This window comes from Micropterus salmoides, unplaced genomic scaffold, assembly GCF_014851395.1.
Source record: "Micropterus salmoides isolate LMB-PRFRI ecotype aquatic unplaced genomic scaffold, ASM1485139v1 Ms_hic_scaffold_4, whole genome shotgun sequence".
Lineage (NCBI taxonomy): Eukaryota > Metazoa > Chordata > Actinopteri > Centrarchiformes > Centrarchidae > Micropterus > Micropterus salmoides.
In genome coordinates, this window is record NW_024043372.1 from 13,922,709 (window position 1) to 13,937,064 (window position 14,356).

The 14,356-nt window shown below is 37.4% G+C and overlaps 1 protein-coding gene across 2 annotated transcripts; it reads left to right on the forward strand.

Annotated features, from left to right (window-relative positions):
* Positions 1–6,151: 6,151 nt before the first annotated feature.
* Positions 6,152–9,571, forward strand: nat8l2 (N-acetyltransferase 8-like 2). Of its 2 annotated transcripts, XM_038696652.1 has the most exons (3): positions 6,152–6,475; positions 6,764–6,852; positions 8,178–9,571. In XM_038696652.1, the coding sequence occupies exon 3, from the start codon at positions 8,190–8,192 to the stop codon at positions 8,859–8,861; it is 672 nt and encodes a 223-aa protein (XP_038552580.1). In that variant the 5' UTR covers positions 6,152–6,475; positions 6,764–6,852; positions 8,178–8,189; the 3' UTR covers positions 8,862–9,571. The 2 variants fall into 2 exon arrangements, with proteins under 2 accessions (XP_038552580.1, XP_038552579.1); XM_038696651.1 differs by lacking the exon at positions 6,764–6,852 and having other exon boundaries at positions 6,177–6,475.
* Positions 9,572–14,356: the final 4,785 nt, after the last annotated feature.

Genomic DNA, 14,356 nt, shown 5'->3' on the forward strand with positions numbered 1-14,356 from the left:
TTTAAAGAAATGCTAACAAGAACTCTGTTGATCAGTAAGTATTTTAGTATACGTATTATATGTGGAGGTGACTAGTAGAGTGAATTATGTAAAATAAAATATTTAAATAGTATATTTTAATATATCAGGGATGTAACTTTAAAGCCAAAAAATACTTTGATAGCAGTGGTGAAATAGATCTCAGTCATGACAGCACCGGTTACTCACATAATCACTTCCTCTTTGTAGATTTGCCAGCAAAATAAAAGCACGAGAAGCTTGTTTGCTGTAATGTTTTACATGGAGTTGAATTGAGAGCTTTTACTTTTTACTAAACGAGATTCCCCTAAATGTCCTCTGCCTGGAGATACTGGGGAAATGTTGGTACCTGCCAATGCCTATCCATGACCTTGATACAGAATCCACACAGATAAATTTGTAATAAGATGCACTGAGATTTAAGGCTGATCCAATACAATCCAGATGTGATTTGATAATTGTGCAGTTCATAATCAGTATGATTTTTTAATAATTAGTTATTCATGAGTGAAATTCTATTTGTTTTGAGTTACTAAATTAAATGCTATAGAAAATTAGGTCTACTGCCACATCAACAATAGTAAACATGGGCATTGAGTACTCTTTTCAACCCTCTAAAGCATTTCTCAAAAAAGTTGGTTATTAGCTTGGCTTACAGGTAATTTTCAAAATGTCTGTTAATGACAGCTCATCAACCAATTGACTTTCTCTCTTAACAGAGGCTGTACGGAAGAACCAAGCTGCTAGCAGCGCATCGGACAACGGAATTAACCAGCACGCCATCCGCTGGTTCAACCTGGCCTCTGACCGTGGAGGTGGCTGCAAAGAACGTGCCATGGCCAGAGAGGTATTAACCATGGTAAATCTGTATTTACCCTCTTTTTGAAATGCTCCATTTAGCACCTGTCTCGTTAAAGCCCCCATCCTGAAAAAGCCCAGTCTGCTGATTGGCTTGCGAGAAAAATATGCCACTGCTTTGCAAAGATGGTACTTAACCTTGAGTGGGGATACTCAGATGGGGAAGGCGGTGGTTTAATAAAGTTGTATCTTATTTTATCTTATATTCTAATAAGCCTGCATGTGACATAGGAAGGAGAACCAAATCTGAATGGCTTGTTGAAGCACATGTTTTGTGATCTAGGCAACCCACAAAAACCTGTCTGGGTTGTCTTATTTCACAGTTTGATACCCAAATGGGGAGAGAAAAGGGGAGTTTTTCATGATGTCTCCCCTCTAGGGCTGGACGTCTAATTGAAGTAATTGAAACCCAAATTCCGAGCTCTAACGGCTGTAATTTTACCATTTTAGTTGTTTTATTTCCTGTTAAAATGTCCCCCTGTGTTTATGTACTTTCCCCTTAAAAAACTGTAGTCAGTGACTCCGCCCTGTCCTGCTCAGCTCCCAGAGTCTGGAGCACAGGGAGATGTTAACTAGTGCTAACTGCCTTAATTTTCCAGCAGCATTTATTTATGAACACACTTTGACCCACACTGATCATTTACTGCCACACTTACAACAACCTCGCTCACTTTCACCGTCACTTTCAGCTGCTCACTCTCTCACATTTGGTCACATGCACACAACACTGTTGCACGAGATTAATGCACATTGATATTAATTGATCATGTGAAATATTAGTAGTGGCGATATGCCAAATTTAGGGGGAGTACATCTGTTGTGTGCACTTCAACATTATCTTATCAGTTAACATTTACTTAATCGTTTTTTGACATTTGTGAGTCTAAAAAAACCACCCCACCTACAATAGTTGAGCATGTTTGCAGTACAAGCCTGGTCAGTGAACTAGGAGGGCAAAAAAAACAAAATAATCATTCATTAGTTGTAATCGCGGTAAAATGTTCACTTCACTCGGGATTTTGATTTTAGGTCAAATCTTCCAGCCCTAGTCTAGTCTAGCCACCTTTTAAAATGACTAATCTGTGGATTTTATGTAATTTGTGATTGCCATTATCAGTTGAGTAATCACCCATTCTTTTATCCTTCGCAGAAATGAACACATCGGCCATCCCCCACTCTTCCACTACTGATGATTTGTTGGGTGTCATGTGAGGGTTATGGCATTCCCACTTCTCCACTTGCCTCATCAATGTTACCCGTAAAGCCACCAAACAATGTGTATGAACATTTTACATTTTTTTTCAGGGTTTCACATGACTAGTTGGAGTTGGATATTGTATTTTGGCTATAAAATCTTTTATTTATACCAGGGTCATGGAAAATGGTTAAAATCTAAATGGCTGGCAGTAATCATCTATCAAGACAAACTTATTGCTTGTCGCTAATTAAAACATTATCTTGTGTGTTTAGGCTGTAGAATCTCGTGTGTCTCCTGGCTTTAGCTTTATATGTTTCTCAGGGAGAAAGAAATCTTACTTTCTTACCATCATTATTAATGGTACACTACACTATGCAAGACTGATAGCAATGTCAATGTATTGAGCTTTTTAACTAAGCCACACTGTTGCTATTATTAGAGTTTAATACTTCTGCATTCATTTAAAAATAACACCTGTGTCATAGGTGTGTGGTTACTGTACAGTTACTAGAAACTAATTGTCACCTGCAAGTCAACTGGAGTGAAGTTTCTTGTTCCTACAGTTGTTAAAGACAGAAATGAGCTGTAAAATGTGTTTATTAGATTGATTGTTAGTTTGGCAATTATCTACTTTGTTTTAAGTTTCTGTCCTCTCTTTATCTCAAACATTTCAAATAAATTTAAAATGTGTATTTTCAATTAAATTTAAAATGTGTCACTCATCCGTTCTATCACTTTCTTTGTTGAAATTCTGTGTAGGACAAATAGAAACAGTCTTTGTAACAGTGTAACAGTAGTTTTGACTGTCCATGCTTTTTAAATTCAAAAGAAAAAAGTAATCGCGTTTAAAATGCAAGGAAAAAGAAAACGAAAGTAAAACAAGAAATCTTAGTGTACCTTAGTGATATACAAGTCACTATTTGTTATACATTATATAGACCAGCTCCTGCCATAACAAAAATCCACATTTTTGTATATGTTTTGTGGGTATAGATCAAGGTTATGAAAGAGGCCAGAACTAATAAATGGAGCTGGCCCAGTGCCAGTCCAGATGTGAAAACCGGATCCTCAAAAGTATCTTAGAGACTCTGGGCCAGATCCAGTATGGAACTAGTCCAGATCTGGCCCACATTTGGGCCAAATGACTACATAATTGTCATCCATTCTGGAGCTGGAACAGTGCCGGCCCAGATGTGAAAACCGGATCCGCGCCGGCATTGGCCCGTTGTGCTAAAGGAGACAGATCTGGCCCAGAACTTATGAAGGATCTGGGCCGCATGATTTTTGCTATCTGGGCTGTCAAATAAAATATTTCAGTCAGTTTTCACATCAAACTGGAGGGATAATAAATAACTATTCAAATAATAAATTCTAAATTTAAGTAAACTAAAGTGCCTAATTTTTAGAAAAAATGTAATAAAAAGTGTAGCTTGAAGTGTAGTCTTAACCAATTTTATAATAAACACTCAACACATCATAACAAATGAACAGCTGTAATGCCTCTTTCATTTCCTCTTACAGAGCTACCACTTTCCTACTTTCTGTTGTTCAGTGAGAAACGTGAGCTCCAGCTAGCATATTGGAGATCTATGAGATATTCTGGTTTTGAACTGCCCGTGGGAGGAATGTACATGTAAAAATCTGTAAATTCTTGATTAAAAGTCATGTGAAATCTCTTTTATCTTTCGTCTCCTCAATTCGGGTGTGTTTCCAAAACGTCTCTGGTGAATCTCGCGGACTCGACTCGCAAGCATCGGTATGCACAGATTTGATTGGCTGAGCAGCGTCACATGAGACGATTGGAGCACATGCGATTGGTCTGTGAGTTTCCTGGTCCTCTAAACCAGTACAGTAAATGCTAGAAAAGCTGCGCGGGTTAAAATAGAAACGCTCCGTCACGAGGTAGTAAGTCTCAATAATAAATGTGCTGTAGGTCAGCGGTCCGGAGAGGACGGCGGCTGGGTCCGGATCCGGACCGCGGTCCGCCTATTAGTGACCTCTGCCATATAGTAAAGAAGGGTTTGCTTGTGGATAAGTATTGTGACGTGCTTTCACAATTGACACAGCAGATGTTTTGACTTTTCATAGTATGAAAAGAACAGGTGTTACTAATAACACTAACAATGACTGCGTATTCAAGTGTCCCAGTATGCTATGACATTGTGACAGCGAGCCAGCATGCACAAAAACAGGACCCTGAAACTGAGGCTATTAAGAAAAATTCAATTTTATTATTTACACCTGTGCTTTTCCTAATCGCTATCTGCTCATAAATTGGAACATGTGAAAAAAGCTTGTGTTCTCATATTGGTAAATTAGCCCTTACATGTCTTCACACACTATGCATAAAAAGTAATTGTGGTTTATGGTGCAGACAATTTTCTCATAAAATTATTCTCCCGACAGGTTGGTACAGTACAACGTTCTCAATGAATCTCTAACAAGGCTGTCATTTTGACACAAGGCATGGTCAAACATTTGTAATCAGTATCATGTTGGTCAAAAACATGTTCAACAAGGCCGTAGATTTGCATATGGGCTGTATGTCCCTACCAGTATTGACCACTGTTGTGACCAAACCTACATCCTTGCCACTTTTGTTTTAGTCAGGAAGGTAATGGTTGTTGATTGTACATGATCAACAGCAGAGGGAGCCATTTATCTAAGTAACACCAAGGTGTAACAACACAAGCAAGTCAGTAATTTCTAGATAAATGAATTTACAGTATTTACAGCATATAATTACCAGTCATTTAAAATTAAAATAATGTCAGTGGTGATAAAGGATTGGAGCTGTGCTGATAGTGAATATGACAGGGCAAAAGTTATCATCTTTGTTTTTTGCAGCTCATAGGAACATTATGCAGAGGCAAGTTTTTCTTGGAAGTTTAGTTTACAGAATAGGAATAAAGTAACAGAATCTTTATTTATAGTGTACAAAAGCCCTTCTGGAAATAACAGTTAGTTTAAGCTCATAGTATTGGGTTTAAGTTGAGATTGACATTCATCGTGTTGCACGTTTGAGGCCATAGTGTATTTAAAAAGGCAATTTGTAGAATTTTAATATGATTTTATAGCATCATTCTAATGATTCTGATAAGTTTATATTTGCAAATAACATAATTCAAGTGGAAATTGATGCAGTTGGTGTCGCTATCAGCCCTTTTATGTCAGTGTCCCAGGTAAGATCAGTGGGAGACACTGAGAATATTTGTGCCTGTATCCTGAGTCTTTTCATGGTTTTCATCATAATAGAAATATACGGGGTACTTAGTTGAAACATAAAGATATTTAGTAAGTGGTGTGTGGCCACTTGGCCTATCCTGCATTTAGCCTGATTTGGCTTTTCACTCTGATTACCAGTAATAGAAGATGTGAGTGAAGAGCGATCAAATGTGTCCTCCACATTACCGATGTAAGATTTTCACTTTAATTTCAGAGTGTACATCGTCATTATTGTACATTGTTGATCATTATATTTTTTATTTACTGAATAAGCACTACATAACTCGAGTTGAGGACACAAGTGGGAGTATATAAATTAAATTAGCTTTTTGTTAGTCCCAGTTGTCCCACACCCATGTTGTACTGAAAATTTCCACAGACTCTTAAAGTGAAGTAGCATTTCTGGGTTTCTCTGAAATCTGGACATAACCAGGGTACTAGTGTTCATGCAAAGGCACTGCAACAGTGTGTCTTTTTTTTCTACCACTGGGGGGTGCCAAATGTTTGAAATTCTAAACATAGCGGCTTTAGATACTATACCTTAAAATTTAATTTTAGGTGGAATTCCCCTTTCAGGTTATGGGGAGTTCTCATGTTCTTCTCATGTGCATACTGCATGGGATTCCTCCAGATCCACGTGTTTCATCCCACAGGACATAGAGTACATCTTAGATTAATTGGTGCCTGAGTGTGGACCATGTGCTGCTTGGGGGAGATAAATAAAGTCTGTTGCATTATCAATAGCTGTATTAGGCTAAACCAAGCACAATGATTCCCATGACGAAAAAGAAAACAACCCACAATTTCCCATCAATGCCAATATATTATATTTTCCCATGGACTGTAAGTACAATTCTTAGGTACTTTTCTTGAGTACACAAGTGAGTGCAGCGGTAACGTCAGATCCTATTTACGCTGGGGGGAGAGGGTAGTTCGTCCGAAAGTTGTCCGCTGTATTTAAACCCTAGGCGGGTTAGTGAGCTCGATTTGGCTGTGAAGGTGACTCCGACCAGAGTTCACTCCGTATCGGAGAGGAAGTGACGAGCGTGCACTTTCGGAAAGGCCCCTGTTCTCTAGGCTGAAGTGTGGATGAATACATCTCTATATTATGTCTATGGATGAATAGACCAAACTGCATCCGCGTCACAGATCACGGAGGGGTTTGGAGGAGGAAAGGTATGTGGAAACATTGTGGTTACAAAAGACAACTATTCCGTAGCCTACAGATGATTATATGGGGCGAATAAACATTAAAGTGGTTTGGATCCACATAATTATTTACGTTGCCGCGCAGACTCTGCAGTGAGTTGAATAACAGACGTTAATCATTACTTTTTCGATCTACTGAGACCCGACATATGAGTAAAACTATGTCTTTAAAGATCATTTCTTTGTCAACGCCGTGATTATGTTAACGTGTCCCTGGTAAAGTTAATTTTTAAACGATTTCATGGTGTTTGTCAGAATGTCCATAGTTCGTTTGAGCCGCTAATTGTTGGACTGTGCTGTTGTTGGACAAGGACCAGTTTTACAAGTCGTCTGAGTAACTTAACGTAAGTGGGCTACAGTTTTCATTAAAATGTTATTAAAGTAGCCGACAAGTAGGCTATGTGTGTGTGTGTGTTTTGTTTTTTGGGGGGGCGGGGGAACGCATTCTTAGCCAATATTTTACTCTAGTAAAAGATGCAATGCCACAGACAAGAAACACTCTGTTAAAGTCATGCATTCAACAATTTACTTATTAAAAGTAAAATTAGCATTCAAATATAGACCTTCTTAATGTACAAAAAGTATACTACTCATTATGAAGATGATAAATTAAAAATAGAAGATAATAAATTAATGGAATTTATGCCTAATAAATATTTATATTATTGAATTATAATTACTATGTAGCCTAAGCATTAGCCTATTTTTGGGGAACTACTAGGCTGGTAAACGTGAAGCTAATTATTTACTAGGCTACTACTTGACTGCCTGGTAGCTTAAGCTACAATAAATTATCATCATGTATGTATGGATTGTTGTTGAATATTAGAAATCATTTGCATTAATCTGAACCTGTAAAAATTAACTTTAAAAAGTAAAATATTTTCCGCTGAAATGTAGTGGAGTTTAAGTATAAAGTAGCATGAAATGGAAATACTCAAGGAAAACACAAGGACCTCAAAAATACAGTGCTTGAATAAATCCTAATCTTAGTTACATGGCTGTCACTGAGTTAATATTTGATATAGATAATAATGTGAAATGATTGATGTCCTGGTTTTTGGCTTTGAAGTATCTCTCAAACAAGCAAAAGCTAAACAACTGTAACAAATGAATATATTATATCACACTATAAAATCATATCATCACAATACTGAAGGTTGATAAGTAATAATTGTGTTGAATTAGTACCTTGCCCTATAGCAATATTTGAATTGATTATGCTCAAACACTATAAATATAACCATGTTGTACATTTTACACAGCCGTGTTATTAGTGAGAGGCAGAAAGTGAATTCCATAAAACATTTTAGAGCTGAAACGATTTATTGGTTTGTCAATGGCAAACTATTTTTCAAGTCAAATGCTAAACTTGTACGGGCTCTCAGCTTATCATATGAGTACTTGCTGCTTTTCTTTTTTATATATGATAGCAAACTGAATATCTTTGGTTTTTGGAGTGATTGTCAAATAAAAGAAGGAAGATGCCACCTCAAGCTCTGGGAAAGTATCATTTTTAGCATAATACAATTTTCTGTCTTTTTACTGACAAAACAATTAATTGAGAAATAATTGATAATGAAAATAATTATTAGTTCCCTAAAGAGCTTATACTTGGCATTTTAGTTTAAGATTTCACATGCCAGTCCTTTATTTTATTTCCCTTTAGTTCCTTCTAGCCATGCAGGTGGTGATCCGCCGGTACCGTCCCTCAGACAAGGATGCAGTTCTCACCCTGTTCAGCGTCGGCATCCGGGAGCACATCCGTCCATGTTTTCACAACGCCATGACCAGCCCTCTCTACCTCACCATCACCCTGGGTCTGTGTGTTGCTGGCCTCCTCCTCGGCTCTCTGTTAGGGGCTGTGGCGTTGCCAGGAATCTGGGTGGGGTTCATCTACTACTGCTGTCATGAGATTTATGCCGGCTACGTCAGGGAGAAACTCCAGACAGACATGCAGGACATCCCTGGGAAGTATCTGAGCAGGCCTGATGAGTGCTTCTGGGTAGCGGAGGCTGAGGTTGATGGCAGGGCCTATATCATGGGTATGGTGGCTGTAGTGGCCAAAGAAAGTGGTAAAGAAAGACATGGAGAACTATTCAGAATGATCATCTCACCATCGTGCAGACAAATGGGCCTGGGCTTTAGGTTGACTCAAACTGTTGTTGACTTCTGTAAAGAACGAGGTTTCTCCAAGGTGGTGCTGCATACCAGCTCCATTCAGACCGTTGCTGTGGCCCTGTACAAAAAACTGGGGTTCAGCCACGTCCTCTCACACTCCGAAACAGAGTCTTCCATTTGGATTTTAAAGCTTGCCAAGGTCACGATATTAAGAATGGAAAAACACCTGTAGTATTGAAATGGTGGTTTTATGCTCAATAGGATCAATAATATGTGACTGAAACCATTATAAGGTATAAATGTAAATGCTCTGTATAGCGCCTTTCTAGTCTTTTTAACAACTCAGGATTGAACCACCAACCTTCTGATTAACTGCCAACCCGCACTACCTCCTGAGCCACAGCCGCCCTGTGGCATGCAAACATCTCACAAACATAGTATCTTGTTATACTACTACATATTATATCATTAGATTATTATTACTCCTGCATTAATGTAAAACAGGATTTTTCTCATGTAGTTGGTTGAGGTGGAGCTAATTCTTAACTATGTTGTATTGAAATCCAACAAATGATTATTTTCATTATGGATTAATCTGTTCTGATTTGTTTTTCTCAATTAATCCATTAATTGTTTGTTTTGTAAAAAAATCTGAAAATAGTGAGAAATGCCATCACAATTACCCAAAGTAACACTTACACAATAATTGTTTTGTTTGTAAAACCAACAAATGTGGATGTTTTAGACCCACAGTTGCTCCTATTAGCTTACTGGACCAATATTCACTGTTGAGGTGCTGTACTACTTTTATGAAAACTGCAGTTTCAACCACTGTAATTTTATTTCACAAAATATCGATGACATTTACCTGCTTACACTTTTTTTCACACATAGACATGCAAGAAATAAAACAGCTGCTGTACATCAGCCCCTGTCCAACACTCACTTACTTATACTACAACTTTTTAATTTCCCTGTACACCAACACAGGTGTTAACAGACATTGATTAGGCTTCTGCTCAGGTTGAAGTTATTCGGGAATTACATGACCCAGACCCAGACAGGTGCAATAAAACTAGGGTCAGAGAGATGTCAGTCAAACAGTATCCGTAATCACTCACTTGTTCACTCGTTCACTGCTCTATATAATGCCCACTTATAATAGTTTACTCAATAGTGAGCAGCAAATTGATCATTTTGTGTCATTCTGACATCTCTAAACCAAAAATGTTAGTGTTTTTGTTAAAAAATAATGGGGATTGTTAGCAGAAACGAATGATGACACCTCTGTCGGTGAACCATGCGAGTGTTGGGCCTTTAAATCTGGTGAACATTATGCATTTTCACTATATTGTGTATAATTCTATACAACATATAGTGACTGTACTGTTGTACCAAACCATATAGCAGGGGTATTCAGTTAGATTTCAAAGAGGTCTAGTTAGAGAAAATTTCCTGAAGCAAAGGTCCGGAACATCAAAACGACGAACTTGCGTTATCATTCAGTACTATAACCTATAGTTGTATCAACACATGTTTTTAGTAAACAACGGACTGTCAAATCAAATAATATTTCAGTCAGTTTTCACATCAAACTGGAGGGATAATAAATAATAACTATTCAAATAATAAATTCTAAATTTAAGTAAAGTGCCTAATTTTTTAGAAAAATGTAATAAAAAGTGTAGCTTGAAGTGATGAAGTGTAGTCTTAACCAATTTTATAATAAACACTCAACACATCATAACAAATGAACAGCTGTAATGCCTCCTCTTCTCTTTCATTTCCTCTTACAGAGCTACCACTTTCCTACTTTCTGTTGTTCAGTGAGAAACGTGAGCTCCGTGAGCATCTCTTTTATCTTTCGTCTCCTCAATTCGGGTGTGTTTCCAAAACGTCTCTGGTGAATCTCGCGGACTCGCAAGCATCGGTATGCACAGATTTGATTGGCTGAGCAGTGTCACATGAGACGATTGGAGCACATGCGATTGGTCTGTGAGTTTCCTGGTCCTCTAAACCAGTACAGTAAATGCTAGAAAAGCTGCGCGGGTTAAAATAGAAACGCTCCGTCACGAGGTAGTAAGTCTCAATAATAAATATGCTGTAGGTCAGCGGTCCGGAGAGGACGGCGGCTGGGTCCGGATCCGGACCGCGGTCCGCCTATTAGTGACCTCTGCCATATAGTAAAGAAGGGTTTGCTTGTGGATAAGTATTGTGACGTGCTTTCACAATTGACACAGCAGATGTTTTGACTTTTCATAGTATGAAAAGAACAGGTGTTACTAATAACACTAACAATGACTGCGTATTCAAGTGTCCCAGTATGCTATGACATTGTGACAGCGAGCCAGCATGCACAAAAACAGGACCCTGAAACTGAGGCTATTAAGAAAAATTCAATTTTATTATTTACACCTGTGCTTTTCCAAATCGAAAAAAGCTTGTGTTCTCATATTGGTAAATTAGCCCTTACATGTCTTCACACACTATGCATAAAAAGTAATTGTGGTTTATGGTGCAGACAATTTTCTTATAAAATTATTCTCCCGACAGGTTGGTACAGTACAACGTTCTCAATGAATCTCTAACAAGGCTGTCATTTTGACACAAGGCATGGTCAAACATTTGTAATCAGTATCATGTTGGTCAAAAACATGTTCAACAAGGCCGTAGATTTGCATATGGGCTGTATGTCCCTACCAGTATTGACCACTGTTGTGACCAAACCTACATCCTTGCCACTTTTGTTTTAGTCAGGAAGGTAATGGTTGTTGATTGTACATGATCAACAGCAGAGGGAGCCATTTATCTAAGTAACACCAAGGTGTAACAACACAAGCAAGTCAGTAATTTCTAGATAAATGAATTTACAGTATTTACAGCATATAATTACCAGTCATTTAAAATTAAAATTAAAATAATGTCAGTGGTGATAAAGGATTGGAGCTGTGCTGATAGTGAATATGACAGGGCAAAAGTTATCATCTTTGTTTTTTGCAGCTCATAGGAACATTATGCAGAGGCAAGTTTTTCTTGGAAGTTTAGTTTACAGAATAGGAATAAAGTAACAGAATCTTTATTTATAGTGTACAAAAGCCCTTCTGGAAATAACAGTTAGTTTAAGCTCATAGTATTGGGTTTAAGTTGAGATTGACATTCATCGTGTTGCACGTTTGAGGCCATAGTGTATTTAAAAAGGCAATTTGTAGAATTTTAATATGATTTTATAGCATCATTCTAATGATTCTGATAAGTTTATATTTGCAAATAACATAATTCAAGTCGAAATTGATGCAGTTGGTGTCGCTATCAGCCCTTTTATGTCAGTGTCCCAGGTAAGATCAGTGGGAGACACTGAGAATATTTGTGCTTGTATCCTGAGTCTTTTCATGGTTTTCATCATAATAGAAATATACGGGGTACTTAGTTGAAACATAAAGATATTTAGTAAGTGGTGTGTGGCCACTTGGCCTATCCTGCATTTAGCCTGATTTGGCTTTTCACTCTGATTACCAGTAATAGAAGATGTGAGTGAAGAGCGATCAAATGTGTCCTCCACATTACCGATGTAAGATTTTCACTTTAATTTCAGAGTGTACATCGTCATTATTGTACATTGTTGATCATTATATTTTTTATTTACTGAATAAGCACTACATAACTCGAGTTGAGGACACAAGTGGGAGTATATAAATTAAATTAGCTTTGTGTTTGTCCCAGTTGTCCCACACCCATGTTGTACTGAAAAATTCCACAGACTCTTAAAGTGAAGTAGCATTTCTGGGTTTCTCTGAAATCTGGACATAACCAGGGTACTAGTGTTCATGCAAAGGCACTGCAACAGTGTGTCTTTTTTTTCTACCACTGGGGGGTGCCAAATGTTTGAAATTCTAAACATAGCGGCTTTAGATACTATACCTTAAAATTTAATTTTAGGTGGAATTCCCCTTTCAGGTTATGGGGAGTTCTCATGTTCTTCTCATGTGCATACTGCATGGGATTCCTCCAGATCCACGTGTTTCATCCCACAGGACATAGAGTACATCTTAGATTAATTGGTGCCTGAGTGTGGACCATGTGCTGCTTGGGGGAGATAAATACAGTCTGTTGCATTATCAATAGCTGTATTAGGCTAAACCAAGCACAATGATTCCCATGACGAAAAAGAAAACAACCCACAATTTCCCATCAATGCCAATATATTGTATTATATTTTCCCATGGACTGTAAGTACAATTCTTAGGTACTTGTCTTGAGTACGACCATTTTATGTCAATTTATACTTCTATTCCACCTCATTTGTTTGACAGCTATAGTTACTAGTTGCTTTACTGATAATGATTTTTAAATAAAAATAATATATAATGAGCTTATAAAATATGATTTCTGGTTATAAATTAAACCATCCAAGTTGGCTCCATCTCGACCAGCTACAACATTAAAATACAACACGTACACCTGTAATAATATTTTTGTAGTAGATAGATAGATAGATACTTTATTTATCCCGAGGGAAATTCAAGTATATGATACGTGCTTTCACTTAAGTGGCATTTTGAATGCAGGACTCTTACTTGTAATGGAGTTTTTTAATACTGTAATATTGCTGCTTTACCTTTGCAGAACATTTCCCGAACAGTTCATCTTTTGGAGAAAACAAATGACCTACCTCTCAAAGTGCCCCTTGGATTCAAACTGGGAAAACACAGACACACACACACACACACGCCCACATAACTATCCCACATGTTTTTGTGCAGATAGATTGAACCAGCAGAAGACTAGTCAACAACTCACTCCAGTTGTCCATTGAAACAAAATAACTATTAACTTATTTATGTGGAAAAAACATGAAACAAAAATCTGGTCAGCCTTTTAATAAAGCTTTTAATAAAATTCCTGAAAGTTTTGGTTATTTCATATGAGAGATTTCTGTTTTTTTTTTCTCTTCTCACTGGCTTGAAAACATTTAATAAATAATACTTAACAATGTGTAGTTACTATGTTTGTTGCTTATTTAGTCATGAATATTGAATGTTACAGAGGAAGAAAGCGGTTATAATCAAAATGTTTATAATAACAATGTATGACAATGTGAAAACAATGTTAAAGTTGTTGCTCATAGTGATGAACGTACATAGTGATGAACTTACAGAGAAGTTTCACCTGAATCAGAAGTTCTGTGGACCTTTACAAAGGTTATAATGTAAATTTTTTTGTTGACACTGTTGGAAATGTGTACATTTAATTATCTGTTTATTATTGAGGTAATAGTGCATTATACCAAAAGGTGTTTCTGATGTTTTGTTCTGCCTATTTACAAACATGAAAGGGGCAGAATATTACATCCATCTCTAAATATAATGCAGTACAACACCACCACTAACAATACCACTATGACAGTGTCACATAAAGGAACCCCCAACATCATAAAAGTGAATTTATTTTAGAACAGTTACATTGGATTACATTAGATTGTACATATGTACCTTATAAAGTGGTCACTCATTATAAATTGTGTTATCTGACTCAGCAAGAAAATGATTAAGAGTATTACTCAAAATGAGAGAGTTCACTAACTCAGCCAACCTGATTTCCTTGGGCAGGCTGTTCCAGAGACTCAGGGCCTGACTGCAAATGCTCTGTCCCTTTTAGTTTTCAGTCGAGACTCTGGAACAGACAACAGACCTCTGCCCGAGGATCTCAAGGTAAGTGCTGGTGCATATG